Source organism: Microcaecilia unicolor, chromosome 6, assembly GCF_901765095.1.
Source record: "Microcaecilia unicolor chromosome 6, aMicUni1.1, whole genome shotgun sequence".
NCBI lineage: Eukaryota > Metazoa > Chordata > Amphibia > Gymnophiona > Siphonopidae > Microcaecilia > Microcaecilia unicolor.
This window is the reverse complement of record NC_044036.1, coordinates 14,861,925-14,887,941: the sequence shown is the minus strand read 5'-3', so window position 1 is coordinate 14,887,941 and position 26,017 is coordinate 14,861,925. Positions and strand designations below refer to the sequence as shown.

General features: G+C 44.1%; 1 protein-coding gene across 1 annotated transcript in view; it reads left to right on the top strand.

Moving 5' to 3' along the window:
- DMBX1 (diencephalon/mesencephalon homeobox 1) overlaps positions 1-26,017 on the top strand; it is a 92,623-nt gene that overhangs the window by 27,281 nt on the left and 39,325 nt on the right. The window contains exon 2 of the mRNA XM_030206315.1: positions 24,396-24,551. Coding sequence (XP_030062175.1) covers positions 24,398-24,551 — 154 coding nt within the window. The 5' untranslated portion in view covers positions 24,396-24,397. The remainder of the gene's footprint in view (positions 1-24,395; positions 24,552-26,017) is intronic.

Below are 26,017 nucleotides of genomic sequence, written 5' to 3'. Positions count from 1 at the left end.
CTTTGTAATCGCCTGCCTGGAACCATGTAAGCCACGTTGAGCCTACAAATAGGTGGGAAAATGTGGGATACAAAGAGGGGCATAATTGAATGGCGCCGGCCATCTTTTCTTTCAATAATACGGTTGGGGCCGACTAAATCTCAACATTTAGGTCAAATGTTGAGATCACTGGGTTAAATATGGGAGGAGATCCGCCGGCAAGCGGAGAACTCAAACACCCCAGGGTAAAAACAGAAGAATGCAAAGAGTGGGAGAGCAACCAAGGATGCCAGAAACTGGAGGATGTTCGTTAATAAAGAATTTTATTAAAAGTTTTGAAGACTCGACACAACGTCGTGTTTCGCCCATCAGGCCTGCATCAGGAGTCTATAAAAACATACATTTATAATAAAAGGACAAAAAAAACAAATATAAATGCGCACAAAAAATTAATCAACTTGTAAACACTAAAATTTAGTAATTCTATAAAATGGTCTAAACATAATAGTAAAACACGCATATAACAAACTTATACAAAAAATAAATAAAAAATATATGGATATATAAAATGGTAATACAATAATAGTTTGCTAGAGAAAGCAAAAGCTCATGCATATTTTGTATGGATAAAAATTATAAACAAGCAATTGTCTACACATGTAAATTTAAATAAAGCAGAAAAATATAAAATGCATATAAGCAGTAGACAATAACCATTTGAGAATACAAATTGTAAAAGGACAGAAGAAAGAAATCAAAAATCATAATATAGATAAATAATCTGGGTTTACAGATAGCCGGCTTCAAAAAAAGTTGGAAAAAAAGCCCAAGTGCTTGTCAGGGACTTTTTTTTTTTTTTTTTTTCTTCTCTTGAGGATGTCCCTGACGTGCACTTTTTTTGGACGGCCACCTTTGGATTACAAGACCGGTGCTCGCTTCACTTACTTGGATGTCCCTCCCTTTTGATTATGCCCTTTCAGGTCTCTCTCAGCCAATCACAGACATGGGGTCTCTCTCAGCCAAACGGTTTTCAAGTTACTGTTGGTAAACCAAGTTGAAGTCTTCTGCAACTGGGATTGCTGACTAGTGTTTGGTATGCAAGAGAACGAGGGAGAGCCCAGAGAAAGAGTACCCTTGGCTACCGTAGTAAGTCTGACCCTGGCCTATGCCCAGCTTGTGTGATTCTGCCAGTGGAGCTACGTGTGTAGCAGAGAAAGATCTTGAATTCGTTTAGGTGCCCAGGTGGAGTGAAACCCCGAGCTGGAGCTGAGCCAGAGGTGTGAGAGCACCCCGGATGGGTTACAATAGTGACTAGAGCAGATGTCTTCAAATTCACATTGTTGCTAATTAACTACAATCAATTACTAATAATGCCTTAATTTGGGCAACCTACATAGAATCCAAAAAAGGTGCTGGCACTCAAATGCCAGGCCACCCTTCAGGGGTGGGGTGATCACTGAGGGACCCACCCCACAACAGCCAGGCCCCCTGCAACCAGTCACAGAATCTATGACATGGCAGAACTGGTGTGTAGAGCCTGAGCTCTTTCATTAAAACTTGGGGACCATGGGTCAATTTTTAGCAGACAATGGAAAAGGTGCCGGTACTCGGTACCCCCCAAGTACCCCCTCAAAAAAAAAACCCTGGTTCTGAAACATCACAGTTTTGGGCCAAGGATTTCATCTTCCTGAAGTGTCTTATGTCCACTGGCAAAGGAAGAAGATTCCTGAGCAAACAGCATATGCAGAAGATTCAGCCTGGGACTTTTGACCACCTCCGCAGGCTAGTACTTTGATGCAACGTTTCCCACAATGCTTTCTGCGTGTTTTTGTTTGTTTGTTTTTATTTATTTATTTATTTATTAAGATTTATTTACTGCCTTTTTGAAGGAATTCATCAAGGTGGTGCACAGTAAGAATACATCAAACATGAGCAACAGACACAGCAGTAAAAATATTAAAATAACAATACAAAGTATGGCATAGTATACGACTTGCAATGTCAACACAATACATAATAGAACATTTTAATTGACAGTGAAGGGTATAAACAAAGAAGGAACATTTAGATAAGAGAGTAAGAAGTTTATTTGTTACATTTGTATCCCACATTTTCCCACTTATTTGCAGGCTCAATGTGGCTTACATGGTACCGTAAGGCGATCGCCAATATCGGTATGAACAAATAGAGTAATGTTATGGAAGGGTAGAGTTAATGTGTGACACACATTGGGGAATCGTAAGGAGGAAGAGTTTGTCCTGCACGAGCTTTGGCTATGTTATCTTGCAGAGTTACGACATTTAAGTTGGATCGTTAGGGTATGCCTTTCTGAACAGGTTAGTTTTTAGTAGTTTCCGGAAGTTTAGATGGTCGTATGTTGCTTTCATGGCGTTTGGCAGTGCGTTCCATGGTTGTGTGGTTATGTAAGAGACGCTGGATGCATAGGTTGATTTGTATTTGAGGCTTTTGCAGCTTGGGTAGTGGAGGTTTAGATATGTTAATGCTGATCTTGATGTATTTCTGGTTGGTAGGTCTATGAGGTCTGTCAGTATGTGCCATCGTCTGTCACTCCTTGTGTATGTGAGTGAAACTAATGAGTTAGTTACGTCTTCCATTAAAGGCAATAATAAAAATAAAAAATCAGTTAAAATACATTTACACTTTAACTGGTTGTTGGATCCTGTAACCTACTTATTATTATTTTTTGATGTTTACTCTGTATTTGTGCAGGCTCCTGAAGAAGGCAGTTTCAGTGCCGAAACATAGAACCATGTTGAGTCATCTTTAATTAAAATTTATATCTACGTTGAGTGTTTTGGTCTGTTTTTGAAGATCCTGATTCGGTTTCCACTCTTCTCCGTTCCCTGTGACATCCCGTGGAACATTGTTGTTCTTTCCACTTCCGTGGTGGTTTTTTTCTTTCCACTTCCATGGTGGTTTTTTAAACATCTGCATCAGCGCTTTTTTTTTTTTTTTTTTTTTTTTTGGGGGGGGGGGGGGGGGGAGCAGCCATGTGACTTTTTCCCTTTAATATCCTTTGTCTTCACCATACCCCCTTCAAGACCTCAGATAACATGCCAAGGCAGGTCTTGGTACTGTTACCTGCCCCAGCCCCTCATGGGGTGATGTGGCCACTTATTGGCCAGCAGGGGCCACTGCAGTCACACAGTAGGCATCCTCTATCTTTGGAGATGTAGCAGCTATCCCTAGATGAAGAGGACACAGAATGGATCCTGTATCCAGGGCCAGTAAGCCAATATTTGACTGACCTGGTTGGCATCAGTGAAGGGATGCTAAGAGGACTTTTCAACAATGTAAGTACAGCTATGCTGTTGACCACTGGCCTCTATAGCCACTGTTCTACCCTACCTGTGAACTTCTCATAGACTCAACTTTCCTTCTTAACCAGAGTCTGTTCACCAAACCACAATGGCATTAGTTGGCACACATTGTGGTAATACACAGATGGGGTGCTGAGCTACCTCGACTTCATCTGACACCACCTTATGGCTCCCATATGGAAAGCGGGACCTGGGAGAAGAGGAGCAGGTGCTGGCTCAGTTCTCAGTCCCTATGTCTACACAATGTGCCACTACCCTACCATCACCATGACTGGTCCATGGAGGAGGGGAGGGTGTGGTTGCAATGGTGAGAAATTGGAGGATGGCTGCGAGAAAACCACAAAAGTGGAACACCAAAATCCCACAAGGAAACACACAGCAAGATGACGAGTGGGAACAGTAGTGGTCTTTAAAAAGGACCATTGCTGAGTTTTGCAAATAGTATCGCTTCTGGATGCCACTGAAAAGGCTAGAAAGTGTGCAGTGGTGTCCAGAAGCGATACTACTCGCAAAACTCACCAACGGCCTTTTTAAAGGCCACTGCTGTTCACAAGCTAAAGATTCATCACTGAAGACAAAAAAACACAGTGGCGTACCAAGGGGGGGGGGGGCAGTGGGGGTGGTCCGCCCCGGGTGCACGCCGTTGTGGGGGGGGGGGGTGCCATGCGCCTGTCGGCTCTTTGTCTTCATGCTCCCTCTGCCCTGGAACAGGTTTACTTCCTGTTCCGGGGCAGAGGGAGCATGAAAACGAAGAGCCGGCAGGGGTGCGCACCCCCCCCCCCCCAGCGGCGTGCACCCGGGGTGGGGGGGGGCGCATTGCCAATCCGCCCCGGGTGTCAGCCCCTGTAGGAACGCCACTGAAAAAACAATAGTGATTGCTACAGGAGTCTTGATGAATGTATTAGACAATCACTTTTGTGTTGAGTAATCTTCAGTAAAAGTTTATAATTTACATTTAGCATCTTTGGTCTGGTTTTGAAAAGTCTGATTCTGTTCCTGCTCTTCATCTTTCCTTGGTGGATGTCTGGCCATTTTTCAACCCTAGCTGAAGCCACTGTGTTGTTGCACTTTCTCTTTTCTTTCTAATATTTATTTAAATTTTGCTCACACCTTTTTCAGTATTAGCTCAAGGAGAGTTACATTCAGGTACTCTGGATATTTCTCTCACAATCTAAGTTTGTACCTGAGACAATGAAAGGTTAAGTGACCTGCCCAAGATCACAAGGAGCAGCAGTGGGATTTGAACCAGCCACCTCTTGAGTGCAAGACCAGTGCTCTAACCACTAGGCCACTCCTCCACCCCAAAGAATCTTGTTACTCTTTGGGGTTCTACATGGAATGTTGCTACCCTTTGAAATTCTGCATGGAATCTTGTTATTCTTTAGAATTCTAGAATCTTTATTTATTTAGATTATGCTCACACCATTTTCAGGAGTAGCTCAAGGTGAGTTACATTCAGGTACACTGGATATTTCTCTGTCCCAGGAAGGCTCACAATCTAAGTTTGTACCTGAGGCAACGGAGGGTTAAGTGACTTTCCAAGATCACAAGGAGAGCAGTGGGATTTGATCTGGCAACCTCTGGATTGCAAGACCGGTGCTCTAACCACTAGGCCACTCCTATCTGCAAGCTGTTAAAGCAGTGTACAATTAAGTACAGTAGATCTTTCTCTGTCCCCAAAGAGCTCATCTGAGCTTATAGCAGACACATTGGAAGGTTAAGTGATTTGCCCAAGATCACAAGATGCCACCGTAGAATTTGAACCCGGCTCCCCTGGTTCTCTGCTGTGCGAACCACTACAGGACTCCTCCACTGCTGCAACTTGAACTGTAGGGTTTTTCAAGAGTAGATTTGAACCTGCAGTCAGAAGGGGAACAGGACAAGATCTTTCCATGCAAAGCCGCCTTTGAGAAAATCACCGAGCGCATTCAGCTGGGGGGGAAAACAAGCCCCAGCAAGAATCATAATGTGTTCTTCTGCTGTGGTTTAAAATTTTTAATCTGCTTTTAAATGGCTTAACTTGGCATTTGAACAGTGATCATCAGACAATAAACTGTGATCAGGTTTCATGTTTATTTCAAGCAGAAAGGGGAGCATTTAGCATTTGGGCTTTTGTGAGCTTTAAGCTGTGCTGGAGCAGAAGTGCATGCTATCGAGGGTCTGAAATCAAACTGGGCCTGGGATGTCTGAGCCTTGGAATTTGCTGGCAACTGCTTTGGGGTGTTCTTTTGTTCAAGGTGTAGATTGAGATAACATGAGCCCCTGGACCTTAATAGAACCCTCAAAACTACAGTTGGGCTGTTTCCACTAAACCTGACTGAGGATGCTACCGACAAAATCAGCGTTAGCAAATTGGCCTGTGGTGTACTGAACATAAAACAATGCCTTAAGGGGTGTAGCCATGAGCTGGCCTGGACGGGCCCAGCCACCTTTTGCTCTATTAGATTGTAAGCTCTTTGAGCAGGGACTGTCTTTCTTCTATGTTTGTGCAGCGCTGCGTATGCCTTGTACCGCTATAGAAATGCTAAATAGTAGTAGTAGTAGCAGGCCCGCCCACCCTAACTAGCCCCAACCCAACCAGTGGTGTAGCTCTCCCCAGCGAGGCTCCAATCTTTCCCTGCCTCTTCTGCCCGCTCTCCCCGTCGGCTTGGTCTGCTCACTTTTACTGCCCTGTAGCACCGTTCTCCCTCCAGCACCGGCAATTCCAATAGCCAGCCTTCTGCCAGCGTGCGTCGTCGGGGCCTCTTCTCAGGCGCGTCCCGCCTACTCTGCAACTTCCTGTTTTCTGCAAAGGTGGGACGCGCGCCTGAGGAGAGGCCCCGACGACACACGCTGGCAGAAGGCTGACTATGGGAATCGCCGGTGCTGGAGGCAGAACGGCGCTTCAGAGCAGTAAAAATGACCAGAACTGACCATGTGCAGCGGGCTGTCGGCATCTGGAAGAACATTGCCAAATCCCCTGGATTTGAAACAGTTTGGGGGGGGGGGGGAGGGTAGGGGGTGGAGAGGAAATGTGAGGCCCGTGCCCACCCAGTCTACCTCCAGGCCCATCTAAAAATTGAACTCTGGCTACGCTACAGCTTAAAACAACTTGCTAAATTTGATTCTGCTTCCGAACTTTCCATTTTCATCCCACTTGGCAATCAAACATGGCTGCCATTACAAAATGAAACTCTTACCTTCTTCCTGGTCAGAGGGGGAGGGGGCTTCTTTCACCTCTGGCTCATCAGTTCCCATTGTCTCAGGCTAATAGTGGCCAAAGGTTATTGCCATCTGCAAGTTGTCAAGTCACATATGTGAAGTAAGACACTGGCCTCTTTCCAGTTCCCAGGAACCTACATTCATATAAGTAACATTTTTGTAATGTCTGCTTTCCTTCTTTTCCATTACCATATGCAAATTTCTGTGCCAATGTTCATTTTGTTTACTTTCTGTGCAAGTCAAACACATTTAATATTTAGGGTGAGATAGCGAAAGGACCCACTTGCCTACTGTTGAGTACAAAGGACCCCTAAGTAAGTTGTGGCAAAAACTGGCCTTAGCATGCCCTTGCATGGGTTTTTCCCACACACTAAGTCCACTCTTAACCTGGATTCTATATAGCATGATTAAAGTTGACCATGCAAATCCAGTTGTATTCTGGATTTGCACATGCAACTCAATCAGTGCTGATAATTGCCACTTAACAAGCAATTTGATACTAATTGGCATTAATTAGAATTTACATGCACAACTGCCTAAGCATAATCTATACTTATCCAACACAACTATGCAAATATTTAATTTATTCAACTGCTTTTCAAGTCATACACACGTCATTGTCACAAGACTAGAACTCTCAAACACACATTCTCACCTATCTATTCATCCACTCATCCAGATTTCTCTCGAATAACTACACACTCATTAATCAATCTCAGGGCTGTACCAAGCCGCTGTGAACAATTTTAAATCACATGCTTGTGTACTCCTAAACCCCACCAAACATAGGATAGTTGTAAATATCGTTTCTCCTTATTGGTTCATGTCCATGTCAACGACCTAATAATCCTGAAATTGGTGTAGGTATGCTGACTCACAAAGTCCACTTAAACATGTATATACCAAGTCCAAGATTGGATTCATATATGTTCGCTGTTCACCAATCACAGCTCTTGAAAAGATCAACCCCTCAACAAACTTTTTTAATGATTCTTATTTCATAAGGGTCGCTTTACTCATACTACCCCTCTCCTCAAGACCCTTCACTGGCTCCCTATCCGTTTTTGCATCCTGTTCAAACTTCTTCTACTAACCTATAAATGTACTCACTCTGCTGCTCCCCAGTATCTCTCCACACCCGTCCTTCCTACCCTTCCGTGCACTCCGCTCCATGGATAAATCCTTCTTATCTGTTCCCTTCTCCACTACTGCCAACTCCAGACTTCGCGCCTTCTGTCTCGCTGCACCCTACGCCTGGAATAAACTTCTTGAGCCCCTACGTCTTGCCCCATCCTTGGCCACCTTTAAATCTAGACTGAAAGCCCACCTCTTTAACATTGCTTTTGACTCGTAACCACTCGCCTCCACCTACCCTCCTCTCTTCCTTCCCGTTCACATTAATTGATTTGATTTGCTTACTTTATTTATTTTTTTGTCTATTAGATTGTAAGCTGTTTGAGCAGGGACTGTCTTTCTTCTATGTTTGTGCAGCGCTGCGTACGCCTTGTAGCGCTATAGAAATGCTAAATAGTAGTAGTAGTAGTCTCTTGTAACCAGAGCTAATATTGTGATGTCATAATGCCTCAGGCCACCAATAAGAGCCAACCTCATTAGTGATGTCACAATGGCTTGATTGTCCTATACTTGGCTCACTTTTATTACATAGCTCTTTGAGCAGGGACTGTCTTTCTTCTATGTTTGTGCAGCGCTGTGTACGCCTTGTAGCGCTATAGAAATGCTAAATAGTAGGAGTAGTAGAAGCGATATGGGACACTTATGAAATGATAAGAATCATAAAAAAAGTTCGTTGAGGGGTTGATCTTTCCAAGAGCTGTGATTGGTGAACAGCAAACGAGGACATATATGAATCCAATCTTGGACTTGGTATATATACATAGCTACGCCCCTGATCTATAGTCGCCTGGTTCTTTCTCAGTGGTGGAAAATTTCAGAAAGCAACCATTCGTTTGTTGCTCCTCGTGTGCTCGGAGTGGAAGCACTCAAAACGCAGCCGGTATAAGAGATCTTCACCTTTGAGCAGTCTCTCTGCCAGAAAGCTGTGTTAGGAGCAGAAGGAATTTGCAGCCGACTAAGAACAAACTCTGCCAGAGTAAATAAAGTGAATGCTGAACTGCATTGCATTAGGGGATGCCAAGACTTGAGCCTGTGGGTATTCAGTGTCATGCGTGCAAAAATCTGTTCTTACCATGATAAACACTGAAAGTCATGTTCCCTATTATTCACGGTCAATAAAGAGGGCTAAAATAGCTCACATTCGTTTGTACAGGGCTTAGAGCAGGGGTTCTCAACGCAGTCCTCGGAACACACCTAGCCAATCAGGTTTTCAGGCCACCTAATGAGAGAGATTTGCATACAGTTGTGAATATTCTGGAACCAGACTGGCTAGGGGTGTTGAGAACCCCTGGCTTAGACTATTTTTAATGCATCCGAGGATAGTCACTGCACAAGCTGTATGATGATGTGTACTCTGGGTTTTTTTTTTTTTTTTGGGGGGGGGGGGGGACGCAATGAAGCTAGAAAATAAGTAAATTTTAAAATGATTTGTAGAAAATTTTTCTTCACTCAATGTGTAATTAAACTGTGGAATTCATTGCTAGAGAATGTAGTAAAAGGAATTAGCTTAGTGAGGTTTAAAAAAGGTTTGGATAGCTTCCTAAAAGAAAAGTCCATATGCCATTACTAAAATGGACTTGGGGAAAATCCACTGCTTATTTCTAGAATAAGCAGTATAAAATGTATTGTACTGTTTTGGGGTCTTGCCAGGTACTTGTGACCTGGATTGGCCACTGTTGGAAACAGGATGCTGGGCTTGATGGACCTTTGGTCTGCCCCAATATGGCAATACTTATGTACTTAAAAGTCCCCAAAGGTGTCTATTTAAGCCTGTTTATGTGGCTTTTATAAAACACTCCAGCCATACAATTAAAAAAAAAGGGTACTATTCAAAATAAACTCATAAATTTTTTCATCTTTTTTTTTTTTTTTGTTTTGTTATGGTAGGATCATCATGTAAAGGCTAGTAAGTCACGTCCAATAAACGCAGCAATTTCACTTGGCACCAAACAGAGCACTCTTACTTACTGCTTTAATCCTGGGAGAGGGAAAAGTGGCCTATTGGTTACTGCCGTAGGCATTGATCCTGGCATCCTAGGGTCAGCTCCCACTGCAGCCCTGGGCAAATCACCCAACCCTCCATTGCCTCAGGCAAGGAAACTGAGCTTGTGAGCCCTCTAGGGACAGAGATAGCACTGCTTATAAGGTGAGTTTGTTCTCTGCTTTGACATTGATGATTAAACAGATTATAAAGGCCAGAATTAAAAATAATCACATCCCAATTTTTCTATAAATGCATATTTAAATCAGTCTTTAGTCATTTATTCACCAGCATTATTTTAAAAAGTGGTATAGAAATAGGACTTACCTGGCAATCACTGTTCCTTGAAAATAGGGTACAGCACATACAATTCCACAAAAAAAAGTCAACGTGATCACAGTTTGAGCCAGAGCTCTGCATCAGGATGTGGTTGTATGTAAGACTTATTGATTTATTTATTTAGATTATGCTCACACCTTTTTCAGGAGTAGCTCAAGGTGAGTTACATTCAGGTACTCTGGATATTTCTCTGTCGCAGGAGGGCTCACAATTAAGTTTGTACCTGAGGCACTGGAGTGACTTGCCCAAGATCACAAGGAGTAACAGTGGGATTTGAACCGGCCACCTCTGGATTACAAGACCGGTGCTCTAACCTTGTTATTCTTAAAGGTTCTACATGGAATGTTGCTACTGTTTGAGATTCTGCATTGGAATCTTGTTACTCTTTAGGATTCTAGAATCTTGCTATTTATTTATTTAGATTTTGCTCACACCTTTTTCAGGAGTAGCTCAAGGTGAGTTACATTCAGGTACTCTGGATATTTCTCTGTCCCAGGAGGGCTCACAATCTAAGTTTGTACCTGAGGCAATAGAGGGTTAAGTGACTTGCCCAAGATCACAAGGAGCAGCAGTGGGATTTGAACCGGCCACCTCTGGATTGCAAGACCGGTGCTTGAACCACTAGGCCACTCCTCCAAATCATCTAAAAATAAATAGAGACAAACTTTAGCAAAATCGATCTGTACATGCACCCAGTATCCCACTTATAAAAGAAGTATATGTTTCTATATGTGCTTACAAAAGTCTTTTGTATGAAGACACATACATAGGCAGCATAGACTTCCAGAGTCAGCCCTACTTTGAGTGTGTAAAAGCCAGAGAATGTACACCTGCTCCAAGGTGTAAATATGTCTGTCTAGTCCAGGCATGGATGCTTGTATCTTATACACAGGGCTTTTTTTGAGGGGGTACTCGGGGGTACTGAGTACCGGCACCTTTTCCACTGTCTGCTAAACTTGACCCATGGTTCTCGTATTTTAATGAAAGAGATCAGGTTCTACATACAAATTCTACGACGGGTTGCAGGGAGCCTGACTATTGTGGGGTGAGTCCCTCAGTGATCACCCCACCCCTGAAGGGTGGCCTGGCATTTGAGTACCGGCACTTTTTTTGCTAGACAAAATGCACTGCTTATACAGTACCCATGAACACTGCAATTCTCCCTCCTCTGCCCAAACTATACTCCCCCCCCCCCCCCACACCCAGGACCACCATTCCCTCCAAGCTGAGTGGGAGTCTTCCACCTACAGCTCCGACAGGGGGTGGTGCTGTTTCACTATCACATTTTCAATAGTGAGGTACAGGCAACCTCTGTAGAACTCCAGGTAACCTGCCTGATCCTAGTGATTCAAAACAAAATATTGAAGCAGCGCCGCCCCCCCCCCCCCCCCCCACACTGGTAGCAATGCGGTTGGAGATGGACCCCTGCTCCTGCTTAGAGGAAACAGTGCCCAGGAATACAGTGCGAGTACCTGTGTGTATGGCTGCATGATTTTATAAAGCTCCTTTTCTGACTGTGTAAAAACCTGTGTAAAAAATACCCCCATAAATGTATTGGTCGTTTCACTTTCCTCGTCCACCTTGGTATTTATTTATGATTTAAAGTTTTTGTATGTACTGCTGATTGTAGAATTCTTAATAAGAATCCAGGACTGGAATCTGACACAGGGATTCTTTATTCTCAACTACTGGACTATAATGTTCCCCCCCATTTATCCAGTCTGATCAGCACAGCAACTGCCCTCAGCCTAGGGCTGAGTACCAGGAATTCTCCCAGGATTCTGAGCCTTAAATCCAGCCATGAGGTATCACCCTTAAGCACTGACCAGGGGAGCACAATGACACTTTCTACCCTTGAAAGAAAAAAATGGTTAATGTATACTTTGGAACATCGTAACACAGATTGTTTCAAATCATATGAATATTCAGCAACACCTGTTTATGTAGGCAGCACACGATGAGGCACTCGCGTTGAATCATGACACATACATGCATGCAAATGCACATAGATATGTAAATGTCCATATTGTGCTTAAACATTATTCCGCAAATTCTAGCTTAACTTACATAAGAATAGCCACACTGGGTCAGACCAATGGTCCATTTAGCCCAGTATCCCATTTCCAAACAGTGGCCAAAGCTAGGTCACAAGTACCTGGCAGAAACCCAATTAGTAGCAACTTTCCATTGGAACCCGAAAGAGTAGCAACATTCCATTTAGAATCTCAAACAGTAGTAAAATTCCATTCAGAGCCTCAAATAGTAGCAACATTCCATGCTACCAATCCTGGGGCAAGTAGCTGCCTCCTCATATCTGTCTCAATAGCAAATATGGACTTTTCCTCCAGGAACTTGTCCAAACCTTTTTTTTAAACCCAGTACATATTGCAAGAGGTGAACACGGGAGGGCAGAGCATGGCCAGAGACATGGGCGTGGCTCAGACTTGCGTAACTTAGAATCCTGTAAATTTATGCATAGTCCTGCTGCATTTTGGTGCCTGTACTTAAACCAGCTCTATGTCTGGCATAAGTGGCATAGATGCACCGATCGGGCATCATGCTACTGTTCTATAACAGAACTTAGGCTCTCTGGCTATTTTTATAGAAAGGCTCCTACCGGGCACGTAAATGGAGACACCCAGTTAAATGGAATGGGCACGTAACGGGAATAATGTTTCAGGCTATAAATGCTTTTTGTGCAGGCCACATGAATGTTGCCGCTTAGATGTATAAGTTAGACGGACAAGTGTCAATATCTCTGGGATGATGAAATCCTGCCCCCTACGCATCCAGCGTCTCCTATATAAGCACACAACTATGGAACTCACTGCCAAAAGCTGTGAAAACAACCTACGACCACCTAAACTTCAGGAAATCACTAAAAACCAACCTGTTCAAAAAAGGCATACCCTACTGACCCAACATAAATGCCTACACTCTGCAAGACAGCAAAACCAAAGCTCATAATGGTCACTATATAACCTCTCCTCTTCGATCCCCATTGTGCCTGAACCTTAATTGACCACAACATCACCATGTGTTTGTTTCTCTACCGGACTAGTGGCGAACGCCTTTACGGTACTATGTAAGCCACATTGAGCCTGCAAATAGGTGGGAAAATGTGGGATACAAATGTAACAAATAAAGAAATCATTTTGGCTGTATAACCATTTCCACATTCAAAGTTATCCATTGAAGTAGCCTAGATAATTTTTTTTTTAAAGAAGCACTCGTGTGATTAGCCTTGCTGCTGACCGTATAATATTTCGTCAGTCTTCAAATGTGAAAAAAAAAAAATTGGAAATCCACTCATTCCATCCTGCATTGTTCTCAATATTTTTGAAACTAGCAGAACGCACAGTTTCACGGTAAAGTATGCCCGTCTGTCCATTAGGAAGAATAATCCAAATCGTAGTTACCTGATGCTGGGGTCCACCTTGGGGGGGGTCAGCATCCAAGAAAAAGAAATGTAGGTGTTGTAGACAATTCACTGAAATTTTCTGCCCAGTGTGCGGCAGCGGCCAAGAAAGCAAACAGGATGCTAGGAATGATTAGGAAAGGGATGGCGAATAAGGCTGAGAATACTATAATGGCTCTGTATCGCTCCATGGTGTGACCTCTCCTTGATTATCGAGTTTAGTTCTTGTCGCTGTATCTCAAAAAAGACATGGCGGAATTAGAAAAGTTAGCTTTAGGTACTATTCTATATACCGGAATCTAAATCTGGGCACCGATTATAGAATACGCTTAGTCGGCATGATTTCAGTGCTGATTTTTTTTTTTTCTTTAGTTGACATGTATAGAATCACCCCATTAATGCTTTTCGGTTAGGTCTGCCACCTTATCTGTCCATGTTTACCATTTCGTAGTCACCCACCTGTTTGCTTCAGTCCATAAATGATTACCGTTTAGTTCTCCCGGGTCCCCGTCTGGCCCAGCTTGAGTCCACCCGACACCATGCATTTTCCTTTACGGCACCTTCTTGCTGGAACTTTCTTCCCCTCTTTATTCGATGTGAACTCTCTTTCAGAAATTTCGAACCTGGCTATTTCCACAAGCTTTTGACTTAAATTAGGTAGAGCTGTGTCGACTATTGGCACGTTTTCCTGTCCTTGTTGTGCCCTGCCCCTCCCTTACCCCACTATTAAATTCACCCCTTCCTCCCTGGATTTATATGCTTTTGAGTGAATGTATCCTTTCCTATCCAGATTGTAGTTCTTTTCGTAATTCCATTATTGGTTTGAGTTTGTGAAACGCCTAACATTAAAAAAAAAAAAAAAAAAAACATAGTAGATGACGGCAGAAAAAGACCTGCACGGTCCATCCAGTCTGCCCAACAAGACAAACTCATATGTGCTACTTTTTGTGTATATCTTACCTTGATTTGTACCTGTGCTTTTCAGAGCACAGACCGTAAAAGTCTGCCCAGCACTATCCCCGCCTCCCACCACCGGCCTGAATCTGCTGGTTAGGTAGGACAGTATAGAAAGTTTAAATAAGCAAAAAAAATATAAGCAATAAGGACAGCCAGGTCAGTATGTCGCTGGTGGTGTTAGTATTTTAAACCAGGATCTGTGCTGATGTACAGCCTGTTCTAAAATACATGAAAAGTGGTGACGTCCAGTTTAAAAACTAAAATATTCCAAGTATGAACGGAGCAAATCAAGGGACTATTTTATAACATGGAAATCGTTGTGGCAGCATTGGGATATTCACATCATAAAATGGGCCACATATGTTTCCATGTGGAATGGAGGAGTAGCTTAATGGTTAGAGCAGCAGGTCGGTTCAAATCCCACTGCAGATCTTTGAGGAAGTTTTTTTTTGTGAGCCCTCCAGGGACAGAAAAATACCTACTGTACCTTACATAAGTAATGCCACACTGGGAAAAGACCAAGGGTCCATCGAGCCCAGCATCCTGTCCACGACAGCGGCCAATCCAGGCCAAGGGCACCTGGCGAGCTTCCCAAACGTACAAACACTCTATACATGTTGTTCCTGGAATTGTGGATTTTTCCCAAGTCCATTTAGTAGTGGTTTATGGACGTGTCCTTTTAGGAAACCGTCTAACCCCTTTTTAAATTCTTCCAAGCTAACCGCCTTCACCACGTTCTCCGACAACGAATTCCAGAGTTTAATTACACGTTGGGTGAAGAAACATTTTCTCTGATTTGTTTTAAATTTACTACACTGTAGTTTCATCGCATGCCCCCTAGTCCTAGTATTTTTGGAAAGCGTGAACAGACGCTTCACATACACCTGTTCCACTTCACTCAATAGTAAATTTAAAACAAATCGGAGAAAAGTTTTCTTCACCTAACGCGTAATTAAACTCTAGAATTCGTTGCCGGAGAACGTGGTGAAGGCGGTTAGCTTGGCAGAGTTTAAATATACACTGTTTCAATACCCTTCGGGCTTGCAAGTGGTATGTATGAAATTTTAGTTTTAAAAAATAGTACTATGAACGTCCATAGCATCTGCAGCTGTCATAGAGCCAGGTATCCCTTGCTAATTTCACATGGGGGGGTGGGGAGGGGACAGCAACCTCTGGAGGATTAAAGGGTTGACTTCTCTTAATCCCTCCAATGAACAGCTGCTCAATCTGAACACCTTTCTGCCAACTGGACGTGCCAAATACCTGGTCTAAATACCAAGCAGTAGCATTCCTAGGTCAGCTGCCACCTGGGATGGATCGCTGCTGCGCACACCCCTGGTGCATCACCCCCTCCCCCAGCGCATTGCTTTTACCTTTTGGGGGTGCATGGAGCAGCCGCGGCTGTCTGCTCTACCAATTTTCCCTGCCTCAGAACAGGAAGTAACGGCGGAGGGAGCAGGGAACTGGCAGAGCAGACAGCCGTGTGGCTGCTCCCTGCACCTCCTTGCAGCGTGCATCCAGGGTGGACCACCCCACCCTCGGTACGCCACTGATACCAACATCCATCTTTTCAGACATAGAAGACCCTTCCCCTTCTGGAATCAGAGTTTCACATCCCCTTGCCATAAGGATGTACTGTAGTTTTAGATATCTGTATCCCAGCTTTATAGAATTGGGATTTCGCCACCCGTGCAATATAGATGTCTAAAGGCCACTTTCAGATGAATCCAATTTCTAAAATAAGGCTTATAAAGTCTCCAGGTAAAATACCAGCAGACATCATGTGTCCAGGCTCTGCTTGAAAGTTGCCTTGTAGACTCCAAGGTTCTGTTCTAGAACCCAAAGTTTCTGGGATGATCTATTCCCTGCAGCCCAGTTGAATGCTTTTATTCTGATACGAAAACCCAATTCATCCTATGTGACGGTTCGCTGGTGAAACTGGGTCATTGAACATTGCATTTCTAAGCTTGCGTATTGTGCTCAATCGTCTGATTTGAGGTAAATGCGGAGAAAATGAGCGCTTATGTGGACGAAGGCCCTACGCACTGTTTTGTAAGAGTGCACACGAGTACTATGGCGTGAACTACAAGGACCAGTGTTGCCAGATGGAAAAAATTTGTCATGCCCAAAGCCAGCCCCAAACCGCAGTCAATTTGCATGTGAATGACATTAATAAATATGGAGTCAATTTGCATACAAATGATGTCATTAAGCCTGCCTCTGTGGGGCTTCTACTGGCCGCGGGGAAAACTAGCCAACCTGCGGCCAATGGCTGCGGGAAAAAACCGCCGGCGGGGCAACAAGAAGCCGCCCAAAATCCCGCAACCCGCACGTGATGTGAAAAAGCCGCAGCGGGTCACGGAAAGGAGCCCAATTGGGCAGGAAAAACGCCCATCATGATCTGGCAACACTGACAAGGACACGTGTGTGGGTGGACCATGGGCAGGGCTCCTAGTTGTGTAACTTACTGAGTGCTGTAAGTTATGGGAGTCGCTACTGCATAGACACCCGCAGCAGTGTCATGATCCTTGATATACCACTTTTCTGTGGTATAACCAGGGTTGTCAACTCCATCGTTTTCCCGTGGAAGTGGGCTGGTTTTTTGAGCTGGCTGTGGGCAGTTTTCTGACAGTTGCAGGTTGCGACTTTTGGGGTGTTTTTTTTCCCCCTTGGGTGCTCATTCATTGTTTCCTCAGTCTGTCACCCAATTGATCAAATTTGGAGCCAGAATAAGGCTTGTTACATCTCAAGCCTCCTTTCGGCTCCAAATTTGACCAATAGGAGGGCGAGGAGGGTGATGACTCATCATGCTGACGCTCTGCTAGTGCCACTCTGCCTGGAAAGGAGTCAGACTCTGAGCACTGAGAACAGCACGTGACACATCCTGGAGGAGAAGAGAGCCACGGGTAGACTCGAGAACAGAGGCAGTAGCCACATGGGAAGAGAGTGCACTGATACCAGATTACATTAGTGTTCTGGGCACTGAAGCATCATTATTGAATACGCTACTATTGCATCTTATCAGGGAATGTAGTAAAAGCAGTTAGCTTAGCAGGGTTTAAAAATGTTTGGCTAGCTTCCTAAAGAATAGTTTATAAGTCGTCATTAAAATGGCCTTGGGGAAAATCCACTGCTTATTTCTAGAATAAGCAGCATAAAATGCATTGTACTGTTTTGGGACCTTGCCAAGTACTTGTAACCTGGATTGCCCACTGTTGGAAACAGGATGCTGGGCTTGATGGACCTTCGGTCTGTCCCAGTATGGCAATACTTATTCTTATGTTCTAACTGGAGACTTCCTGTTATATAACTGCCCCCAATAGGAGGCACAAAGTTATACAGCTAAATCTTCCTGAAAAATTGACCCCACCATGTAGCAGCTAAAAATAACCCATATATTTCACGATACACATAGGGCTAGATTCCATATATGGCACCTAAAATACCCACTTAAACAGTATTCTATAAGCCACACCTATAGTCCGTGTGTGGTTTATAGAATACACACTTAAGCAGAGAGGTCACGCATAAATTTAGGTACTGCCATTTGCACCAATGAAAATCTGGTTCAAATGCCATGCCTAAATGTATGCTTGGAGCACCATATTCTGTAATTACGAGCGTACCTCAAAACCACACCCCCATTCCAGCCCGAAACACCCATGACCCTCCCATTTCCACATGCCCTTTTTTTTGGACCTCATGTAAATTTTAGGCGCAGATTCCGTGTCTAAATTTACATGCATTAGTCCTAATTAAATTTAATTAGTGCCAAGAATTGCTTGTGAAAGCCAATTATTGGCACTAATTGGCTCGTTATTCTATTAAATCGCACATGAAAATCAAGGCTGTGTCTAAATTTGCACGGGCAATTTTTGTCGACCTTTTTAGAATCGGAGGGATACTGTCTGCTGCATGTCTCAATCTGGGGAGAGTTTTCAGAGATGTGTATTTTTTACCAGTGTCATTTGATCTAACATAGTAAATGACGGTAGATAAAGACCTGAATGGTCCATCCAGTCTGCCCAACAAGATAAACTCATTTTACATGGTGTGTAATACTTTATATGTATATCCAAGTTTGATTTGTCCCTGCCTTTCTCAGGGCACAGACCGTAGAAGTCTGCCCTGCACCGGTTTTATTCTCCAAATACCGGCGTTGCCACCCAATGTCCGCTAAGATTCCATAGATCCATTTCTTCTAAACAGGATTCCTTTGTGTTTATCCCACGTAAGTTTGAATTCCATTACCGTTTTCCAGTGGCGTTCCTAGGGGGGCGGCGCCCCCCCTGGGAGCATGCCGCTGGGGGGGGTGCCGCAGCATGCGCCTGCTGCGAGTTTACTAACTTTGCTCGTTCGTTGCAGCTCCCTCTGCCCCGAAACAGGAAGTAACCTGTTCCAGGGCAGAGGGAGCTGCAGCGAACGAGAGAAGTTAGCAAACTCTCGCAGCAGGCGCGCACCGCGGCGTGCACCCAGGACTGCCCCCACCGCCCCCCCCCCCCTTGGTACGCCACTGCTGTTTTCATCTCCGCCACCTCCCACGGGAGGGCATTCCACGTATCTACCACCCTCGCCGTGAAAAAATTACTCTTGACTCTGCCCCCCTTCAACCTCAATTCATGTCCTCTAGTTCTACCGCCTTCCCGCCTCCGGAAAAGGTTCATATGTGGATTAATACCTTTCAAATATTTGAACGTCTATATCATATCACCCCTGTTTCTCCTTTCCTCCAGGGTATACAAGCAAGTCTCTCCTCGTACGGTTTACAACGCAAATCTGCCAGATGTTGAGGGGCCCTTTTTACAAAGGCGTGGTAGGCTCTACACACACGCAGCGTGCACCAAAATGAGACTACCACCAGGCTAGCATGCACACCTTGGCAGTAATTATGGATTTGGAGCACACTCGTACTGCCTGGATGGATTATTTATTTATTTCCACACACGGCATTTCTGGCATAAATCGGCAGCTGGTGCGTACGTGTAGTCTGTGAGCCTTTACCACTAGATCAATGGGTGGCGTTAAGGGCTCAGGCCGGTATTAGGCGCTCGCTGGATTCAGTTTTACTGCATGCCCTTTTCCCGTCCATTAAAAAAAAGCCCTTTTTTTTTGCAGACGCGTTAAAAACTGGCCAAGCGCATGCCTAGTACACGTGTCCACACTACCGCAGGCCTCTCTTTGCAGCTGCTTAGTAAAAAAAGGCCCCCTTAGTATCTGAGGAACCTTTGTTGCATTTTCAAAGGCAAATTACTTTCTTGAAATTCAGGAAACTTAGCACGGTTATGAAAGTATCTGTGTATTTCACCGCAAACAGGGTTCTGAACATTTACACATGCACGTTCACAAATATACTTCTGAACTCTTGGCCTGTTTTTAAAATTCCTTAGCTGTGTCTTATTGTCTATTAGGGTACTTTCCTAAAATCTACATAGCTGAGAGTTACATAAGAAAGAACAGCTATATTTTAACAGAAAAAGGTGAATGATTGATCCTGGCTTAATCAAAGACAACTTAAGACACAATATTTTTTCCTCCGTACTGTTGATTTATTCCAGCTAGCAGCTAATAAAACTCGACTTTAGTCTTTGATAGGATTCTGTACTTAACATGCCCTGCGGCAGCTGGAGGGCATAAAAAGATGTATCTGCAGATTTTGAAAATTAAAGTCATCCATAGAGCTAGTGATGGAAGATCAGCTTGTTTGGGTGCCTAATGAAATATAAAGATTATTTTAACCAATGTAAGCAGAACCCGACAGCTTGCAAAACACAGTACTGACATGATGAATGGCCTTTCTCCTCTCTTAAATATTTAATTTATTATCGCTTCTGCGCTCGTTGACACCAGGGCTCTGTGTGCACTTCCAGTTAACCCCTGCCTGACGGATTAGCCACACATACAGGCTGTAAACTCCGAAGCTGCTCCCATCACTTGCCATTAGCTGTAGGGTCTGAAGACCACTGGTTGGCTCTGACCCTCATCTACGGTTACAACTATTATACAGTGTTCTGATGTTATTAGTATCACGTTTAATTTAACGTGTGTCTTTTTATTGGGCTTTTTGGTTTTATATATATATATATATATATATATATATATATATATATGTGTGTGTGTGTGTAAATGGTGGTGTATCCAGGTCATGACAGGTATTTTACTTGTTAGGATTCAATCACCTGAATAATCGAAGTGTTGAGAGGTTGTTGATTTTAAATGTTACTATGACAGGATCGCTATATTTGATATTTCTCATTTATTTTTTATTTCTGAAATTGCCTCTACTTCTGCTGTACATATTGTGCTTTGCTTTGGGCACTGGTGCCCTAAAGAGAGTAAAATGTTTCCTAATAAATACTAAATCTAATCGACTCTAATCTAAAATGACACTTTTAACCTGCTTCTTTCCTAAAAAGGTCCGAAGTGGCTTACAAGTTAAAAGAAAACCTTAATGCATTACCTACACTTGACAGAATACAAAAATAGAGCAGATCATAACTGTTCTAAACATCAAAATAACTACACTTTGTAAAAAGAAAAAAAAGTTTTAAAATCCTTCTGGAATAGCGAATAAGAAGATTGAAGTTTCAGACTACGCAGTAAATTATAAACCTTGAAGCTGGGACCCCCCCCCCCCCCAATAACTCGCCGACACCAGAGTTGAGTAACCATAGGCCGCAGCTTGCTTTATTAACCATGTACTTAATTAACTTCATTAGTTTGACGACGCAATATGCCCCCCCCCGCCGCTCGCCATGTTAGCAAAGCGGCAACTTCTCAGCTTCTTCCGGACCCCGCCATCACAGCAAGGGCTCTAAACCATGCAAACCTCCGCACATCTTCCGGGTCGCCCGACCCGCCTGTCAAGCCCTGGCTCAGCCCCCATGAGCCATAGTGCCTGTAGCTTGGGGTTTGATTGCTTCTTTTTACAGCTGCGATAAACTTCCAGGCCATCTGCTGTAACGAAAAAACACAACCAGAAAACCTGCTCCCAAACAAACTTCCTCCTAACCCACATACCCATGCCAGGGTGGGCAATCTGCCTCCGAGGAACAGGGAAAACGCCCTGAGCCTCGGAGGACCTTCTTTTTATTCCCCCCTTAGCCCCGCCCCCCCACGCTGCCATCCACCAATGGCAGCCCCCCAAAGACCCGCCAAGCAGCCACTAGCTTAAACTGGCCACTCATCGCGAACCCTTCCGCGCGTCATGCACGTGGCGCTTTCGACCCCCCCCTCTCGCCCCTAACTAGAGCTGTCTTGAACGGGCCCAGCCCTCGTTTAACGGGGCCCGTCGAGACAAGCTCTCAGGCCTTTTATTCCAGCCTGATAAAGTTTTGCAAAAATTCTTTTTCTTAAATCTTTCTCCCTTAAAAGTAGGACCAACTAAGTTCATACGATGCAGCGAACGTGTAAGATTTGACCTGTTCTGATAATCAAACCATTCCGAATCTTAAAATAACGCAGCAAGATTTAAAAAAGTATATCTGACTGCAGCGGAAGCCAGTGTAGCTCCTTCAACGTGATCAAATTTGTTCCTTCTAGACACCATGTGAGCTGCCGTGTTTTGCAGCAAGGCGGTTCCTCAGTTTTGCCGATGTACCCAAGTATAACACGTTACAATAATCCAATTGGGCCAAAATGAGACTTTGAATCAGCATCCTAAAATGATATTCATGAAAATAAGATCAAATAATTCATAGCTCAGTTTCAGAAAACCTTTTGCTAAATAGGTTATTATTCTGTACTTAGAGACAAAGACAAATCCAAAATTACTCCCAATACTCAAGATTTCTCTGCTGTCAAGTATCAACTTCTCATTTTGCTCAAGAATAACCTGTGAATTGGTTTAAGGCATCAGGTCAATGAACGGTGTTCTGCCTACCTCTCTCTTAAGTTGTAGGAAAAAGGGATTTATGGTGATCTCCGAAAAGCTGTTGTCCTGTGCACTGCCCCGCAGGAAAGTCAAGTCCAATCTCTAGGCCTAGGGCCAGATTGGGGAGGGAACAGGAGGTACAAGAGAGCCAACCATCAACCCACTGATGAGACCAATTAGCCAGATTCAGGGTGAGCAAGTACCGGCTTCCAGAAGGAGTCGGAGTTTGTGGCCCCTGAGCAAAAGCTGGCCCTCCACTGGTTGAACTACACCAGAGAAGACTTAGAAATGGGAAGGAGAACCCGGGGCAGTTACGAATGAAGGCTCAAATCGTGGGATAATTTTTATATTTGCGTGTTAACAACGCATGTAAGTGACATAAATACTGGCACATACACGTGAACGCCAATATTCCAGCTACATGGTATTCTAAAATTTAGAACCTAAATGTGATGGCATACATATGGGCAGAGCAGGGGAGGCAGGGGGGAGGCAAGATTCCCCAGGCCCGGCCTCCAAGGAGTGCCCGGCCCTGGCAATCAAAAGAGACTGCTCTGCTGCCTCCTTCTTCCTGCCGCATCCTGCCTTTGTGGAAACAGGAAGTTAGTTCTCAGGAGGTGGGACTGGCAGGAAGAAGGATCTGTAGCCGGCAGAGCTCTCTCTCTCTCTCTCTCTCTCTCTCTCTCTCTCTCTCTCGGGGGGGGGGGGGGGGGTCAGCGGTGGCGGTGAGAGAGCAGCAGTGGGGCCCTGAAGATTGTTTGCCCCAGCCCAGCTTTGTCTTTTGGCAGCCTTTGGGCAGAGTCTGGGCACAATGTGGATGGGGTGCACAGTAATGCATATAAATGATAGAATATTATCACTTGCATATGTGTTTTAGCAACCTTGGAGTGAGCATTTTCACCTGCGCTATGGCTGGCATAAGTGATCACGCTGAAATTATATGTATGTATTCAGGACCGGTACAAGGGACTGTGGCACCTGAGTCAACCTTTGTATTGGCGTCCTCACTTCCATCCCTGTCCACAATCCAGTATCTCTCCTTTCACTCTCTCTTTCCTCCACCGGTGAACCAGTATCTCCTCCTCTCAAATCCCCCCCCCCCCCCCCCCCCCAATTACAGGCACCAAAATCCCATTTTGACATTTCTCTTTCTCTCTTCCCTCCCTCCTCCCTGTGCTTCACCTGGTCCAGCGGGAATTCATTGCCAGAGAATGTAATAAAAGCAATTAGCTTAGCAGGGTTTAAAAATGGTTTGGACAGCTTCCTAAAAGAAAAGTCCATAAGCCATTATTAAAATGGACTTGGGGAAAATCCACTGCTTATTTCTAGCATAAGCAGCATAAAATGTATTATGCTGTTTTGGGATCTCGCCAGGTAATTGTAACCTGGATTGGCGACTGCTGGAAACAGGATGCTGGCTTTGATGAACCTTCAGTCTGTCCAAGTACGGCAATACTTATGTACTTATGCACTGTGCCCAAAAAAAGGTGAGCCCCTAAACATTTTGCAATAACTGCAAACTGCACTGAATTAATTAAAATTTTATATGCACAATTTTGACTTCTGTTTCAAAAATTTTTGTGTGGTTTTGTAGAAATCCACCTTAACATTACTGAGATGTCAAATTTTAAATAACGCTACCCAAAAGTTAAAGAGTTTCTAGCACAGTTAATGGGAACCTTAACAGTCCGAATGTTTAAATCTGATCTTTTAGAAATGTATCTCTTTTTTTCAAGTCTGAGTATTTTAATTAAAACATAATCTTCTTTTGTCACCATCTATCAGCATGCAATGGCATCACGGATGATGTCGGGAACTGAGATTTGTGACAGCAGTTTGTAAAAAATTAAAAATCTCCTAAACGGTACGAGGGACTCCTATGTAATTTGGTGTCGATGACACTTAAAATTTTAATTAGTTCGGCAAAGGTTCGAGGTTGTTGTTGTTGCAAAATGTTTAGGGGGTTTGTTTTTTTCCAGACACAGTGTATATTATAAAATCACCACTCTCCCCATAACATCTGTTTTCCTAAATGTATGGGACACTGTCAGCCATGCAGTGGTGAGCTCTGTGTGTGTTCCTTTCTGCATGGCATTGCATTCTACAAGTTTTTGCCATGTTCTATGAGAAGACATGCAGGATTCTGACTGACACTTCTCCTTCTGTGTTACACAGCCATGCAGCACTACGGGGTGAACGGTTACTCACTCCATGCCATGAATTCCCTCAGCGCAATGTACAACCTCCACCAGCAGGCGGCCCAGCAGGCTCAGCATGCGCCCGACTACAGACCTTCAGTCCACGCCCTGACCCTGGCTGAGAGACTGGCTGGTAAGAACAAAGGGGTCAATATTGAAAGCAATTTAACTGGCTAACCTTTAATTTTCAGAAGCATTTAACCGATTAGTGCTGTTGAAAATAACCAGTTAGCGCTGAAGTGAAAACCAGCTATTTGGGGGCATTCCAGGGGCAGAGTCAGCCCTTAACCGGCCAGGTTAACCTTGTATACCAGGCTGCAGAAAAGTCAGACCTGTCATTGTGTAGTTGCTGTTGTGCTTTGGACCTCTGTTCCTCTCAGTTTTCGGTTAGAAATTTTTTTCCAACAATTTCAAGGTGATTCTAAAAACGTTCTTCTCCAATGAATCCTTTGACTCCACTTGAACGACATTTTGCAGGTTTTGTAGTATAGAGTAGTGATTCCTAAACCTGGTCCTGGAGGCACCTCAGCCAGTTAGGTTTTCAGGATATCCACAATGAATATTCATGAGACAGATTTGCATGCAGTGGAGGCAGTGCATGAAAATATCTCTCATGAATATTAATTATGGGTTTAAAAGCCACTGACCTTGGGATGTGCTACACCTGTGTTGTCTTTGTCTGTCTCCCCTTCCTCCTTTTGAATCCTTAGGGTTAATTTTGTCTCCTTCCCCCTAACCCCTTATTAAGCAGAAATTGTAACCTGACATCCCTCTTGTGTTTCTCCTTTCCCCTATTCGATTAGCCTTTTTCTGTTCTTTCTCTCCAATTTGTTTGTAAACCGCTTAGATTTTTCACTGATTTGCAGACTAACGGGCTCATTTTTGAAAGAGAAGGACGTCCATCTTTCGACACAAATCAGAAGATGGACGTCCTTCTCACAGAAACGTCCAAATCAGTATAATCGAAACCCGATTTTGGACATCTCCAACTGCAGTCCGTCGCAAGGACGTCCAAATTTCAAGGGGGCGTGTTGCAGGCATAGCGAAGGCGGGACTTGGGTGTGCCTAACACTTGGACGTCTTTGATCCATAATCCTTGACGAAAACTTGGACGTTTTCACCCTGGGCGTGCTTTTTTTATGAATAAAGCACAAAAAGGTGCCCAAAATGACCAGATGACCACCGGAGGAAATTGGGGATGGCCTCCCGTTACTCCCCCAGTGGTCACTAATCCCCTCCCACCCTTAAAAAAACATCTTTAAAAATATTTTGTGCCAGCCTCAGATGTCATACTCAGGTCCATGACAGTGCATGAAGGTCCCAGGAGCAGTTTTAGTGGGTATTGCAGTGCACTTCAGACAGGCAGACCCAGGCCCATACCCCCCCCCCCCCACCACCAGTTACATTTGTGGGGAAAACAGCAAGCCCTCCAAAACCCACCACAAACCCTCTGTACCCACATATAGGTGTCCCCTTCACCCGTAAGGGCTATGGTAGTGGTGTACAGTTGTGGGTAGTGGGTTTTGGGGGGGGGGGGGTTGGGGGCTCAGCACACAAGGTAAGGGAGCTATGTTCCTGAGAGCAATTTATAAAGTCCAC